This window comes from Propithecus coquereli, unplaced genomic scaffold (assembly GCF_000956105.1).
Source record: "Propithecus coquereli isolate 6110/MARCELLA unplaced genomic scaffold, Pcoq_1.0 Scaffold217, whole genome shotgun sequence".
NCBI lineage: Eukaryota > Metazoa > Chordata > Mammalia > Primates > Indriidae > Propithecus > Propithecus coquereli.
Genome location: NW_012146856.1, coordinates 4,652,910 through 4,669,365, shown reverse-complemented (window position 1 = coordinate 4,669,365; position 16,456 = coordinate 4,652,910). Strand labels below are relative to the sequence as shown.

At 39.9% G+C, this 16,456-nt stretch overlaps 1 protein-coding gene across 1 annotated transcript in view; it reads left to right on the top strand.

Moving 5' to 3' along the window:
- CLASP1 (cytoplasmic linker associated protein 1) overlaps nucleotides 1–16,456 on the top strand; it is a 256,974-nt gene that overhangs the window by 106,433 nt on the left and 134,085 nt on the right. Inside the window, exon 8 of the mRNA XM_012644678.1 lies at nucleotides 9,730–9,797. Within this exon, the coding sequence (XP_012500132.1) occupies nucleotides 9,730–9,797 (68 nt within the window). The remainder of the gene's footprint in view (nucleotides 1–9,729; nucleotides 9,798–16,456) is intronic.

The window sequence follows — 16,456 nt, the reverse complement described above, 5'->3', positions numbered from 1 at the left end:
TAAAAATTTTTTGAGACATGCTTTGTGTCCTAGAATATGGTCAATCTTAGAGAATGCCCCATGAGCTGATGAGAAGAACGTGTATTCAGTGGTTTTTGGGTAGAATGTCCTATAAATGTCAGTCATGCCCATTTGTTCTAGAGTTCTGTTTAAGTCCATTATTTCTTTGTTAATTTTCTGTTTGGAGGATCTGTCCTTGGCTGTCAGTGGAGTGTTGAAGTCTCCAACTATTATGGTATTGCTGTTTATCAATTTGTTTAGATCAAGTAGAGTTTGCTTTATGAATCTTGGTGCACCTAAGTTGGGTGCATACATATTTACAATTGTTATGTCTTCTTGTTGAACTGTACCCTTCACCATTATATAGTGACCCCCTTTGTCTTTCATTACTTTTTTTGATTTAAAAACTAAGTTATCTGAGATCAAAACTGCCACACCAGCCTTCTTTTGGCTTCCATTTGCTTGAAATATTGTTTTCCACCCCTTTACCTTGAGTCTAAATGCATCCTTGCAGGTTAGATGCGTTTCCTGGAGACAGCAGATGCTTGGCTTGTTTTTTTTATCCATTTGGCCAGCCTATGTCTCTTGAGAGGGGAGTTCAAGCCATTCATATTTATTGAGAGAACTGATAAGTCAGGTGAGTTACTGTTCATTCTGTTGGGTTGCATTTTGTTGCTTTTTTTTCTCTCTCGAGCCATTGTGGAATCTAGCCTTTGATCTTTAACTTTTGAGTGGTTTTACATTCGTGAGTGATTATCTTGCTGATCCTTATGTAATTCTGTTTTGAGTACTTCTTGGAGAGCTGGTCTTGTCTTGGTGAATTCCCGCAGTCTTTGCTTATCTGAGAATGTCTTTATTTCTCCTTCTTATATGAAACTTAGTTTTGCAGGGTACAAGATTCTAGGCCGGGCATTATTCTATTTGAGAAGAGTGAGAATGGGGCTCCAGTCTCTTCTTGCTTGTAGGGTTTCAGTGGAGAAGTCTGGAGTTACTCTGATGGGCTTTCCTTTGTATGTTACTCATTTCTTTCGCCTTGCAGCTTGTAGAAGGGCCTGTTTAATGGATATTTTGGTCAATCTGATGACTACATGATGTGGTGTCTTCCTATTTGCATTGAATCTCCTTGGGGTCCGTTTAGCTTCTTGTACCTGTATACCTAAATTTTTAGCAAGGCCTTGAAAATTCTCCTCTATTAATTCTTCAAATAGCTTATCCAGCCCTTGGATGTTTTCTTCTTCACCTTCCGGAATCCCTATCACCCTCAGTTTCCGTTTTTTCACATAATCCCACATTTCTTGTAGGCTTATTTCTTTTCTCTTAATTTTCTGCTCGATCTCTGTGACTTATTTAATTGGAAGGAGTTGTCTTCAGCCTCTGAGATTCTTTCTTCTGTTTGATCTACGCTGTTCTTGAGGCTTTCCACTGTGTTTTGTAGTTCCCTGAGTAAGTCTTTCATTTCCAGGAGATCTGTTTGATTCTTCTTTAATATTTCAATTTCTTTAGTGAATTTTTCTTCCAAGTCCTGGATTTTTTTTGTGGTTTCTTTGTGTTGGTCATCCATTTTTTCTTGCATGTCATTGAGTTTTCTTACAATCCATGTTTGAAATTCTTCTGTCATTTTAGTGTTCTGAGTTTGGTTAATGTCAATTGCTAGAGAGCTGTTGTTCCTCTTTGGGGGTGTGCTTTCCGTTTGATTTTTCATGCTTCCAGAGTTCTTTCGCTGGTTCCTTCCCATCTGGATCGGTTGTTCCTTCTTGCCTTTAGATTTTCATTTCGATAATGACATGCCCTGTTTAGTCTCTGAGCCAGTAGGTGATGTTTGTCAGTGAGATTCTACCACACCCTTTATGACGAATAAGTAGATGCAGTAAAAGGGTGTGCAGAGTGACCTCCCTGTCAGTAGGTAGCGCTTGTTGGGAGGAGCGAGCTGCAGTGCTGTTTTTGGGTCTTTTAACCGCTCATGTTCCTCTGGAGAGGCCCTGTTGTGGCTCGGTTGCTGGGTGGGGCCCTGGGACTTCCAGGTGTGTCCTTATTCTCCACCTCAGTGGGGGCAGGTCCAGGAGTGAGTCTGGGTGGGGCTGGGGTTGGGTAAGTCTTCCCTCAGGCTCCACAAGTGCTGTTAAGCAGGGGTCAAAGGTCTGTTCTTTGCTTCTGTGCAAAGCTGCCTGGAGGGGCTGAAATGGCTCCACTCAGCCGAAAAGTCTGGGCTTGGGGTTTGGGGCTATCCAAGACCCTCACTCTAGAGCAGGTCTTGCTCCCTTCCACCCTCCCCCTCTCCGTGGCCTCTCCTAGGCCTCTGCCAGCAGGCAGGACCTCAGGCCAGTGGATCTCCCCTGGCTGTCACGTGGGCTGGGAGGTTCCCTGCCCAGCATCGCAGCCTGAGCTGCACAGCTCTTTTGGGAGGAGAGTTGCTGCTCAGGTACGCTGATCTGCCCCTGAAGGCACACACTCCTCAGTAGGCTCTTTCACAGATCTCCCTTTTGTGCCCCGGGGCATTGCGATTGTGACCTGGGTGTACGGGGCCTGGTCTGCAGGCCTGTCCCCTAGGCCCTGGAGATCAATCCCTGACCCTGCCAGGGGGAGGGGTGCTGGTCTCGAATCACCTACAGGGTGCCCAAGCTGGATCGATTTCAGTCCACCTTGGGATTTGTCCCTCTCTCCTGGAGTCACCAGGCAAGCAGCACCTAGGAGGGCTGGTGGGTAGGGAGCTCGCAGTACCCCTCAGTCTGCTGCTGTAGGGCCCCAAAAGGAAAGGTCCTGTTACTTGGAGATGCCTCTATGTGATGGCTAAATTGTCTCTCTGGGCACCCACGGATAGGGAAGGAGAAGGAGAGAATGGATTAATATGGTGTGTGCTGATAGGCTGGGGTCTGCGTGCGGGGAGGTGCCCCGAGGGAGCTGGGAGCCTGGTGCCCTGTCCGCAAGAGGCCACCGCTCACTGGCAGCAGCCGTCCCTGGGCTGGTGTTGGCAGGTCTCTCCAACCACTCAGGAGCCCACCAACAGTCCAAGATGCAAGCGAGGGGAAAGTTATCTGCTCCACCTACCCTTGTCACTGTTCTCCAAGCCTCTTGGGGACTTTTCTCCTTCCAGTTCTTCTCCGCAACGTCTGCCCGTGGAGTCTCCTGTAGTTTCAGGCAGCCTTCCTTCTGACCCTCACCTGATCTATGTTTTTCTGCTAGTTTATTTTTTTCACTTTCTTCTAAAATAGGTCTTTTTTTCAGAGACAGTCTGACTGGCAGCTTTTCTTGTCTGCCATCTTGGCTCCTCCTAGGGACTTTATTCTTAGGTACATATGTATTTATAATTGTTACATGTTTTCCTGATGCATTGACCCTTTTATCATTCTAAAATTTCTTTATGCCCAGTAACAATTTTTTTCTTAAAGTCTATGTTATTTGATGTCAGTATGACCATTCCTACTCTTCTTGCATACTATTTCCATGGAATATCTTTTTCTTTTCTTTACTTTCAACATCTTTGTGTCTTTGAATCTCAAATGAGTCTCTTAGACTACTTGAGAGGCTGAGGTGGGAGGGTTGCTTGAGTCCAGGAGTTGGAATCCAGCCTGGGCAATACAGCAATACCCCATCTCTTTCAAATAAATAATTAGGCCAGGTGCAGTGGCACCTGTAATTGTAGCACTTTGAGAGGCTGAGGTGGGAGAATAACTCGAGCCTAGGAGTTGAGGTTACATTGAGCTATGATTGTGCCACTGTACTCCAGCCTAGGTGACAGATTGAGACCCTGTCTCATCAATCAATCAATCAATCTCTTGTAGATACATAAAGTTGAGTCTTGTTTATGCAGTCTGACATTCTTTGCCTTTTCACTGGAGTGTTTAATCCATTCATATTTAGTGTAGTACTGGTAAGGTAGAATTTATGTGTGTCAGTTTGCTGTTTGTATTTGTGTCGTGACTTTTTATTTTTTGTTCTTCCATTACTGCCTTATTTTGTGTTAAACAGATGTTTTCTAGTGTACTACTTTAATTTTCTTACTATTTTTTTTTAGTATTTTGAGGGGAGTTATTTTCTTAATGGTTGTTTTGGGGATTACAATTAACATCTTAAAATAGTGTAGTTCAAATTGATACTATTTCATTTCAGTATTAAAAACTGTCCTCCTACTTAGTTCTGTTTTCCTCTCCCTCTTTTTTGTTGTTATTGTCATGCAAATTTCATCTTTATACATTATAAACCTACCAACACCCACAGTTTTATAATTATTGATTTATCCAGTTTCTTTTTAAGTCGTATAGGACCAGGAAAGCACTAAAACTGAAAAAACATTTATACTATCTTTCATATTTACCTGTGTCATTTATATTTACCTGTGTAGTTATTTTTACTGATGTTCTTTATTGTTGTGCATTTGGGTTGTTGTTTCGGGTCCTTTCATTTAAACCTGAAAGACTATCATTTTTTGTTTATCTGGTAATGTCTTAAATTCTCCTTTGTGTTTGAAGGATAATTTTGTTAGATATAGAATTCTTGGTTGACAGTCTTTTAATTTCAGGACTTTGAATATGTCAGCCTTCTTCCACCTGACTGTCATTGTTTCTCATTAGATATTGACCTTTTTGAAGATCCCTTGTACACAATGAGTGGCTTCTATATTGTTGCTTTAAAGATTTTCTCTTAGTCTTCTGACAGTTTGGTTATTATGTATCTAGGGTTGGATCTCTTTAACTTTATGCAATTTGGAGTTTGTTGTGCTTGCTAAATATGTAGATTGTTTTATATCAGATTTTGTGAAGTTCATACCCATTATTCTTCATATATCTTTTTCACCTTTTTCTCCTTTCTTGGTACTCCCATTATACGTATGTTGATACACTGATTTTGTAAGATGATCTCTTAGGCTATGTTCATGTTTCTGTTGTTCTTTTTTTCTTCTGTCACTCAGGTTAACATCAGTTGACTCACTTCAAGTTTGCTGATTCTTTCTTGTCCTAGCTCAAATCTGCTGTTGAACCTCTCTATTGAACTTTTTATTTCAGCTATTATACTTTTTATCTTTAGAATTTCTATATAGTTCTTTTTTATATTTTCTATCTCTTAATTGTTATTCTCTATTTGGTGAGATATTGTTCTTATACTTTAATTCTTTAGAAATTTCCTTTAGATCTCTTAACATATTTAAATGAGTAGATTTCAAGTCTTCATTGAGTTAGGCCAGTATCTGGGCTTCCTTAAAGATAGTTTCTATTGACTTTTTTATCCCCCTGCATATGGGCCATATTTTCTTGTTTCTTTACATGTCTCAGAATTTTTCATTGAAACTGAACATTTTCAATTCTATACTGTGATAACTCAGAAAATCAGATTGTTTCCCCTCTCTAGGTTTGTTGTTGTTGCTGTTTATTGTTTTTGTTGCTCACTGTTGCTGTGACTTTCCTGAACTAATTCTTTAAAGTCTTTATTACTTGTATGTGGCCATTGAATTCTCTGCTTGGTTAGCTTAGTGGTCTGCTAATGATCGAACAGAGATTTTGTTGAATGCATTGAACCAGCAAATCTCCCAGCAAGGCTCCCCAGTGTTTGGGGTTATGACTTAAGGGCTCTGGCAGGTATTTTGCATCTGTCTTCCTTTTTTACTTCCTGCTTGTTCAGAGCCTCAAGGTCAGTCAGTGTTGAGTATCTTAGTGCTTTCAAAGTTTCTGTGAACATATCATTTCCAGTTTTTCCTTTTAAATTTTTGGGTCAGCTTTTTTGCCTCGGTTATTATTGTTGTCTCAGGCATCTGCCACATTAAATGATTGTTACTGATTAGTTTTGATCATAACCTTAGGGTAAAAGCCTCTCACATTGAGAAATCTCTTCAGTCAGGTCAAATAAAGACAAGCTCTGCCAGTGAGTTTCCAGGGATGTCCCAGACAAGCGAAGTGATAGTTCTCTGGGAATGGGGATTTGGGGGTAGCTGCAGACTTGTTCAGCTCTTTCCAGTGACTACCAGGCTGCTGGTTTTCAAACTACCGTGATTATGAGGCTGTTGGTTTTCAGCTGCTGAATTGGAGATGAAAATAGGGCACAGCAAAATGGTAAAGCTCATGGTTATTACCAAGACTCAGCCATTTTTCTTGAAGAAATGCTCTTCATATTGTTGTAAGCCTTTGTTCAGTTTCCAGAGTTTTGAAAATGTTGATTTTTGACAAGTTTTGCCATTGTTCTCTTTGCTTCTTTGGAGCCGCAGATTTTCGAGCGTCCTTATTCAGCCATTTTGAAGGATTCCTTCCGTGTTTGCTTTTATGATTGTAGCATTTTCTCTTATCTCTTAGAAGCATTAGTGATTTTGTTTTCATTTATTTTTTTAAGATACGGGGTTTCTTGCTCTGTTGTGCAGGCTGGCCTCAGAACTCCTGAGCTCAAGTGATCCTGCTACCTCAGCCTCCCAACTAGCTGGGACTACAGGTGCATACCACTGTACCTGGCAAATAATGTGTTTTTAAAACTTTTCTTTTCTCTTCCGGATCTCTTCTGTCCTCCAGGTTGGGATTTTTGAGTATGTGTGTGTGTGTGTTTGTTTGTTTGTTTATTTATTTATTTGAGACAAGGTCTTGCTCTTTTACCTGGGCTAGAATGCAGTGGCATGATCATAGCTCACTGCAAACTCAAACTCCGGGGCTCAAGCCATCCTGCTGCCTTGGCCTCCTGAGTAGCTGGGACTACAGCCAGGCACCACCACACCCAGCTAATTTTTCTATGTTTTGCAGAGGATGTGGGGGTGGGGGGGTCAGGGGACTGTCTAACTTTTGCTCAGTCTGATTTTGAACTCCTGGCCTGAAGCAGTCCTTCTGCTAGTATTATAGGTGTGAGCCAGCCTTTTTGTTTATTTTGATCCCTCTTTTTCATGTTAAAAGCTCTGAGTGTATAGGTAGAGCTGTGGGTTGACTGTGAGATTGCTGTACATGAAATAAATATTTGTTTCTAGGAAATAATTTAAAATTTAAATTTTATAAATTTTTCTAGGCCAGACATGGTGGCTAACGCCTGTAATCTAGCACTCCAGGAGGCTGAGGTGGGAGGATCACTTGAGATCAGGAGTTAAAGACCAGCCTCAGCAAGAGCAAGACCCTGTCTCTACTAAAAATAGAAATAAATTAGTTGACCAACTAGAAATAGAAAAAAAAAAAAAAAATTAGCCAGGTGTGGTGGTACACGCCTGTAGTCCCAGCTACTCAGGAGGCTGAGGCAGGAGGATTGCTTGAGCCCAGGAGTTTGAGTTGCTGCGAGCTAGGCTGACGCCATGGCACTATAGCACAGGTGACAGAGCGAGACTCTTTCAAAACAAATTTTTTTTTTTCTAGGAAGGAAGGAATTTGTTCCAAATCTTACGGTAAAATAAATTCCAATTGAATTGAAGAGTGAAATATCAAAATTTAAATTCAGAAAATATAGGTGAAAATGGTAGTTTTTTATAAAACCAGTGAAGAAGTTCATTTTAAATTGAGATCCAAAGATTTAAAATAAAAAAATTTGGTGGCTTCAGAGGGGTAATCATTAGTTAATGTATTCAATGTCTTTGATTCTATAAAACTCACCCTTTTGGATTTGTGGAAATTGATAGTTCCCAAGAGAGGCAGTTTATATTTCTGTGCTCAGACAAAAGCCAGTCTTTCCATTTGTAAGGAATGTTTTGTTGGTGTTAGACTGTCTCTTGTGGCGGTAACCTTGGTAGGAGCCGTTAAATCAGCATTATTGAGTAGAGAATGAGGGAGCTAGTAAGACAGGAATGTGAAAGCAAAGGGAGTTCTGAATTAAGGTGCAAGTACCAATAACAGTGATCTTTATAATGCTCTCATTTAACAACTGAGTTCTCATATCCAGTTGTTGGGGCCTGCAGGGTTGTGGGTAATGTGGTCACAGTAAGTAGACCTTACCACTGATAAGGAATCTGCACACTCTGACACATTTGCCATTTATAGTGGTGAATACTCTCCCAGGAATGGAAGAAATATTTGCCCTCTTCCAGTAGTTTCAGAAACAACCAGACTAGAGGTATACTCAAGCCTAATTTGCAAACTTACAGGCATGCCCGTGTCAGAGGTGTGGTTGTGACACCATAAAGTGGCGCATCAGTCAGGGCATGCCCAGGCAACCTGTGTCGTGATATTATTCATGAGCTTGTCAAGCCATTGGAGATCTTTGTTACTTTTGAAAGGGAAGGTAATGGAAACATCATAAGAAATTGAGTGTAAGGCACTTTCCCGATCTTTAGTAACCACTGGATTTGAAAGTGAGTGATAGTTTTACTCATATCTGGTGCTGAGATGGCAATAGAATTTTTATTCAGTACCAACTTTGATTAATTGGTAGTGGCTGCTTGGAGTAGTTTTGAGAAAGATTCTGAGGGAACATCTGGGCTTACTGGAAAGATGACTTGAAAAGGTTATCAATGTCTCCCATGGAATGGGGGGAGGCAGTATATTAGGCTGGTTCATCCCTTTTATTTGCTGATGGGCATTTTTGGCTTCCCTGTTCCTTAATAGGTAAGCTCCAGAAGGCAGGAACTTTACACATTCAGCATCTAGCTAGCTCGTGCTAGGCTCATAGTGGGCATTCAGGTATTTGTTCAGTGAATGAGCAAATGAATGGTCTAACGCCAGAATGTGTGTGAAGTATCTAAAGTTTTCCAAAGTGAAGATGGGTACGTGTTAGATTACATGTCTAACACAGTCACGTAACTCTCTTGAGTGAGCATCTGCATGGCATGGTGCTTGGCACAGAGTACCAAAAGAATATGGCTTACATCTCTACCCCCAGGGAGCTACCATTCTGCTTGGGAGGAAAAGACAAACATGTTTGCAATGATTAGAGCTTGTAAGACAGGGTGATGTGTTAGAAAGTGCTAAAATGTCCCCAAAATGTGTGGCATAGGTTTGAATGTAAAAATACATTGCTTTATAATGTCAACCTATACTCTTATTCCAATATACCTGTGTTTTGCTTGGGAAAGCTTCTTTTTTCTTAACTTTTTCTGCTAGGTAAGGTAATACCTCCTTCCCACCTTTTCCTTTCATTTTTGGTGTCACTAGGATGGAATATTTTGACTGGTTGGGGAATTTTACTTTAATTTAAATGCCAAGGTGAAATGATCCATTAATAGAAAATAAATGTAATGCAGACTTTTTTCAGCTGAAGATTACCCAGTCACGACATTTGTTTCTAGAGAAATTATTTATATAATTTTTGAATTAAGCATAAGTCAGCATAAGCTTTTGTAGTGTAATTTTAGTACATCTTGAAAAGCTGTATCCTAAGTAATTGACAGCCTATACTTAGAAAGAAATAGAAATAGGAGAAATATACTGTTTTCATAATGTATACACTTTGTGTAGACTTGGCAGTTTAATATAATGTCAGAGAGTACGGGCTCTAGATTCTCACTCTTAGGGCTGGAATCTCCACCTCACTATGTCACCTTAAGAAAGGTATGGGGTCTTGATTTCCTTATCTGTAGAATGGGGATGATAAGAATCTTTCATAAGGCTGTTAGTATGATTGAATGAGATCTTTCAGATAGACCCATAGGCCTGTTCTTGACTTACAGTAAGTGCTCAGTTATTGTTGGCTATTGTTAATGTTATTGTTACTGTTTTTGTTATTAGGTGGGTTTTTATCCTTGACTTTTTTGGGGGTGGTAGGGTTCAACCTCACATTTGTGTTTTCATATAATTGGCTGTAAACCTTGATGGTTAATAGTTTATATGTATTTTTGCTTTCATACAGGTTGAATGTAATTTTTACAAAATTTGATGAAGTCCAGAAATCCGGGAACATGATACAGTCTGCAAATGGTGAGTAGAAAAGCAATATCTATTTCTGCCTTTTCAGTTTTATGTCAGTAACACTTATGCTATTTGTGAACAGGTGAATTAGTTATTTTAGTAACGGTTTCTAGGTCTTAAAACTTAACCTCCATTCACCCGCTTTCCCAGGCTGAAAACTGTGGTGTCATCATTGACTTTCTTTCATAACCTATATTGAATCCATTAACTAATCCCGTTGGTTTTACTTTTAAAACTGCTTTCTGAATCTCGATAATTCCCATCATCACTGCTACTATCTTCCTAGTGCAAGCTGTCTTGCTATTTTACCTGGGCTCCGTGGTACCTCCCTAACCAGTATCTTTTCTTCTGCTCTTTCCTCATGCCTAAAGTCTGTTTTTCACATAGCAGCTAGACTTACCTTTTAGAATGTAAATCAGGCGATGTTAATCTTCATTTCCAAATCCTCCAAAGGCTTCCCATCACACCCAGACTACAATTCAGTGGCTCGCCATGGCCCACCACACTCTGCACCATCTGGCACCTACCACCATTCTGATGTCATTCCTGTTACTCTTTCTGAAAGTTCTATTTGCTCCTGCCACATTGGCCTCCTTGAGACTTTTGAACATTCTGAACAACTCCTGTTTCGGGGCCTCCGTGTTTATGATTCTTTCTGCCTGAAACATTTGTCTCTTGGGTGTCAGTACAGCCTTCTCCCTCACTCCATGCAGATCTCATTTCTGTAGTATCACTTCATTACAGGGGCCACCCAGAAGAGCACATCCAGGAACTCTCTGTGCCCTTAACCCTGCTTGAGTTTTCTTCTTAGCGCTTATCTCACTACAAAATACTTGTTTACTCAGGAGGACATGAACTTTATTTTATTGCCTTAATTTCCCATTATTTTATTCTCACTGAACACGAGCTCAGTGCCTTGAAGAATCCTTGGCATGTGGTAGGCGTGTGATAAATAAAGTAATGGTTGTGATGTGAATTGCGACCTGTCGTTTCCAATTCCTGTATTCCTTTCACTATGCTTTACTGGTGATATTTGAGGACAGGTGGGGTAATTCTTCTGATTCCAGAAGAGGAGGGAATTAATGTGTGAATGAAAAGTCATCAAAAAGTTAATTGCGAATAAGAACTTATTTCTAACTCTGGATACCTCATTACATCATATCTATTTTAGAATTTTTAGGGATCTTAGATCAATATCCTTCAAATTTTGAGTATCTTGAGTTTGTAAAGAAAAGTTTGAGTGCTTTTCCCCAAAGCAACTTGGTACATGAGGGCAGAGCAGGTGACAGAATGCAGGTCTGCTGTGTACCTTCCATTATTCCATTATTATTCCAAAGGAAATTTTCTTCAGATAGCATGTTTCTTATAAAATGCTTAATGTCATCTAAAAATGCTTTCATTAATCCTTCACTTTTTTATATGCTTGTAAAAATATAACAATATTAATAGAAAAAATATTTGCCATAATTTAGCTGTTACTGACAGTCATTTTTTATTTTTCCATATTTTGTTATACTCCATTTTCCTTTAACTGTAAAATTTGTATATAGTTTTAACCATAGTATAATTTTCTCTTTTACCCTGTACTTTCATATATATAATTTTATATGCACTTGAAAAAAAATGTGTCATTGGTAGAGCTGTGACTAGAACTCTGGCATCCAAGTTATGTGCTGGTAATGAGTGGGGTTAATGGGTGTCCATGGGCAGGTGTACGCAGGCAGTTAGTTACTGGACACATGCTTTTACTTTTGTGTGTGTCTATTTGTTTAAGAATTGTTAACACGAAGACAGAAACTTCTGGTCAAGGAAGTAGAAATAGTGGCAGAAAAGCGAGTTTGTTCTTCATGCGCCAGTATTATAATGATGAAAAGGAATCTCAGTATAGTGCTGGCTTTGTGAAGAAGGACTGCATCCATATTGGGTTCCTTGCCTAGAAGAGTGTGCATATACTCTATGGCAGCGGTCCCCAAACTCTTTGGCAGCAGGGTCCGGTTTCATGGAAGGCAATTTCTCCACAGACCACAAGGGCAGGAGGGGATGGTTTCGGGATGATTCAAGTGCATTACATTTATTGTGCACTTTATTTCTATTATTAGTACATTTAATATGAAATATGAATATGGAAAATGAATTATGAAATATGAATCATTTCATAATATGAAATAATTATACAACTCACCATAATGCAGAATCTAATGCCACTGCTGATCTGACAGGAGGTGGAGCTTATGTTCCTCTCCCCTCCCCTCCCCTTCCTTTCCCTTCTCTCTCATTTTTTTTTTTTGCCCATAAACTCCTTTGAACTCTTCTGGACTGTTCTCTTTCCTCTAAATCCATCCACCCTCTACTTTCTCCATTTTGTTATACAGCTTAGACCTTTCTGAACTAACTAACTAGTTCTAGGAGTTTTTGTAACTTCCTTGGGATTTTCTCCATTGACGATCATGTTATCTGCAAATAGGAGCAGTTTTATCTCTTTTGGATCATTATGCCTTTAGTTTCTTTTTCTTGCCTTATTGCACTGGCTAGAACTTCCAGCATTATGTAACATAAGAGTGGTAAGACTGGACATCCTTGCCTGTTCCCAGGTGTTGAGTGTGGTGTTAGCTGTAGGGTTTTTGTAGATGTTTTTTTTTTTTAATCAAGATGAGGTAGTTCTTATCTATTCCTATTTATCTGAGTTTTTATCGTAAATAGGTATTGGGTTTTTTTTTTAAGCCATCAGCATAATTAAAAATTGAGATATGTAATCACCTACTCAAATTATCACTCTTTAAAAGTGCATGATTTAGTGTTTTTTTTTCAAATATATTCACAAAGTTTGCAGCCATCACTATTTAATTCTAAAATATTTTATCACCCCAAGAAAACCCACGCCCGTTGGTACTCATTCCCTATTTCCCCCCTCCCCCCAGTCTTTGGCAACCTACTTTCTGTCTCTGGATTTTCCTGCTCTGGAAATTTTATATAAATGGAATCATACAATGTTTGGCTTCTTTCACTTAGCATAGTGTTTTCAAGGTTCATTCATGTGGAAGTGGCTGCACCCTTTTGCATTCTCACCAGGAACCATGTATGAGAGTTAGTCTGTGCACATCCTTGCCAACAGTTGTTATTGTCTCTTTTTCATTGTAGTCATCACAGTGGATACAAAGTGGTATCTCATTGTGGTTTTGATTTGCATTTCCCCAATGGGTCATAATATTGAGCATCTTTTTCATGTGCTTTTTAGCCATTTATATACCTTCCTTGGAGAAACGTCTGTTCAAATAAATTTTTTGCCCACTTTTAAATGGGGTTGTCTGTTGTTGAGTTAAAAGAATTCTTTATGTATACTAAATACTGGAACCTTATCACATATATGATTTGCAAGTATTTCCTCCCATTCTGTGGCTTTTCTTTTCACTTTTCTTCGTAGTGTCATTTGAAATATAAAGTTTTTAATTTTGATGAAGTCTAATATATCTATTTTTTTCTTTTGTTGTTTGTGTTTGAGGTTTCATACCTAAGAAATTATTGCCTGTTTTTTACCAAAAGAACAAAAAGGAAAGAGACTGGGCCCGATCTCCTCTCTTCTTTCTGGGCTGCGTGTTTTTGGTCTCCTTTTGTTTAATGTCTCTTACTTGGTCATTACATTCTTAAAGTTTGATTCTAGGCCTTTTCATTTCTTAGGCAGCACTTTCTCCCTGGCTATACTTATCCATGACTATAATTTTATTTACTAACCATATCACGTTTTCATAAATGTTTTTCTCCTGTCCAGATCTTGCCACAGGGTTGGAGCTATATGTGAAGCAGCTGCCTGTCTGACATTTCCTCTTGTATTTGGAACTTGTATCTAAAACCAGATTTGTATTCTACTTCTGGCTGAAAGATAAAACACAGAACAATAAATATAGCCCCATACTAAATCTTTTCTGTACTTCCTATATTCGTGACTGCTCCATTATCCATCCTGGCATGTAAATAAAAACTTAGGTGTCATCTTTAATACCTCCCGTTTCCTCATTGGTCATGTATATTATCACTGATTCCTATGGATTTTAACTCAAATATTTCTTGAATCCATCCACTTCTCTCCCTCTCCGGCACTCTCATCCAATATACATTCTTTGCCTGTACTGTTAAAATAATCTGTGTACTTCTCTCACTGCGTCCATTCTGGCCCCTCAATCTGTTGTCTGTTGTAGAATCTAGCAAAATGAGGACTGCCCTTCTCTGCATGAAAACCACTATGGAGGCAAAAGAGACTCAGACCAAAAGATTTTCTATTGTCCTCCTTTTTCTTCCTCCCAGAACAGTGTTAAATAGCATTTAATATTGTCTGTGCTGTCCTTTTGACATTAGTTTGTGAAATTTTTATTTTTCAGAAATTTGAGCAGGGTGTACTTCTGCTTTCTTTGAGGTGGACACACCCGTAGCTAAACTTGATGGGCACACCTGGGTGATGGTGTCAGAGCATGGTGGTGTTCTTACTTCGTTCCTTTTTAATTTCTTGGGAAATTTCAAATATATTAATATATTAAAGTAGATAGAATAGGATCACATACCTCCATGTAGCTGTCTCCCAGCCTTAATACTGTTTGGGACATTGCCAATCTTATTTTATCTCTGCCTACCAGAAATGCTGCACTGCGGTGATGAGGGGCACTTGTAACCAGTTACCTCATTTGAGTCAGGCTCAAAGCGTGGGCATGTCCCTCTCTGTAATTGTTAGTAGAAATATTAAGATAGAAAATGAGTATCAGTTCCTGAGTAGGTGTATTTTTCTTAGCGATTTCGCAAGCACTGACCTCCTGAGAAGGTCCACACTGTCGTTATTGTCATCTTCTAAAGACACAGGAAAACAATCAAAATTTATAACTCCCATTTGTTTCCCAAGGGAAAGGAAAAAACATTACCGTAATTACATTAGTTACATGGTGATAATGGCGGGGGGAGGGCTTCAGTCCCACAGAGGGATTTTGACTAAGGATCTTTCATAACATCTCTGTGTTGTACTGGGTTCTACCTCCTGCCCTCACCATACATTTTGATTTATTTATTTTAAAATCTTTTTATTACTTCCACATCTCCCTCAAGAAAAGCACAAAATCCCTACCGGGACCTACTGCAGCCATGCTCCATCCATCTGGCCCCTGCAACCTCAGTCCCAACTGTGTGGCCTCACTGCGGTCTCTGCCCTTCCTTGAGGGCAAACCACAGTTGCCTTTGTCTGTCCTTTTTTCCCTTCCTTTAAAAGGTAGGTGATGTTCCTTCTGTCTTCTTTTTCTTAGCTAACTACCACATGTCCTTCTGAAATCAGCCTGGGTCAAGGCTGCAGCCCCTTGGAAAGCTTTCCCTGACCTCCCAAATGGTGTCAGATGTCCCTGTTAAGCATGGCCGGGCACCCCCTGCTTCACTGCTTAGATCTGTCACATTGGCAGGTTTACATTTGGTAATTATTTGACTAATGTCTCTGTCTCCTGCATTGGACTGTAAGTCTCCTGAGTACAGGGGTCTGTGTGTCTGTTTTTGTTCATTCTAGGATTTGGGCACTTCACAGTCTGTCTTCTATTCTTAGTCTCAGTGCGTTCTCTCTGATTGGTTCATTTGACAGGAACCAGCTTTTCATCTTTGTGCGTTAGTAATCTCAAATGCATGTATGAATACTTCGAGTTTGTTTTTGTTTTTTGAGACAAGATCTTGCTCTGTTGCCTGGGCTGGAGTGTGGTGGCATCCTCATAGCGCACTGCAGCCTCAAACTCCTGGGCTCAAGTGATCATCCTGCCTCAGCCTCCCGAGTAGCCGGGGCTACAGGCATGTACCACCACGCCTGGCTAATTTTTCTATTTTTTGTAGAGATGGGGTCTGGCTATGTTGCCCAGGCTGGTCTTGAACTCCTGGCCTAAGCCATGGGAGTGTTGTATGTGAGTTGGAGCTGAGGAAGAACTGAGTAAAACACAAGAAGCGAATAAATGGCATTATGGGGCTCATTTCCACGTTCTTAGTGGCCTTTCGGACAGAGGTTCTGATCACTTGAAGGCTGCCTCGTTCACAGGAGGTCCTCCTTAGGATGATCCAGAGGGTGTCTACTAAATGCTCTGTGTCTTTCAAACTCTCATTTGTAAAAATTTAGCAGCCTGTACTCAGCATAAGGACTTGACAACAAATATCTGTTTCATGAGTGGTAACTGTGTTTGGCAAACAGTGGTTGTATTTCATTTTGGAGTGTGGGTGACCACTGTTCCTCCCTGTGGGCAAACGTAGACACAATGTTAGGGAGGAGCTAAAGGGAGTTGCTTTGAAAACATTCCCAGCCATCCTTTCTCCTTAGGAAAGTCTGCTCTGCCCTGCTCTGCCACTCTTTAGCTATGGGACTTTGGGCAAATGACTTAACTCTTGTGAGCCACAGTTTGTGCCTCTGTAAAATGGAATGAATACTGTGTAGTGATGTTGTGGAGAATAAATGAGATTGTGTGTAAATCTCTTAGCACAGTGCCAGGGATATTGCTGGTGCTCAGAATGATAGGTTTCTCCTCCAATTGCTCCATTTCAGGGATATATTCATTTTGTAAATGAAAAGAACATTATTTGGGAATAACTGTCATACTTTCTTAGAGTTTCAGGTTACTTTGAAGTGTGCATTTAAAATTTAATGTACATTTTCTTTAAATTGACAATAA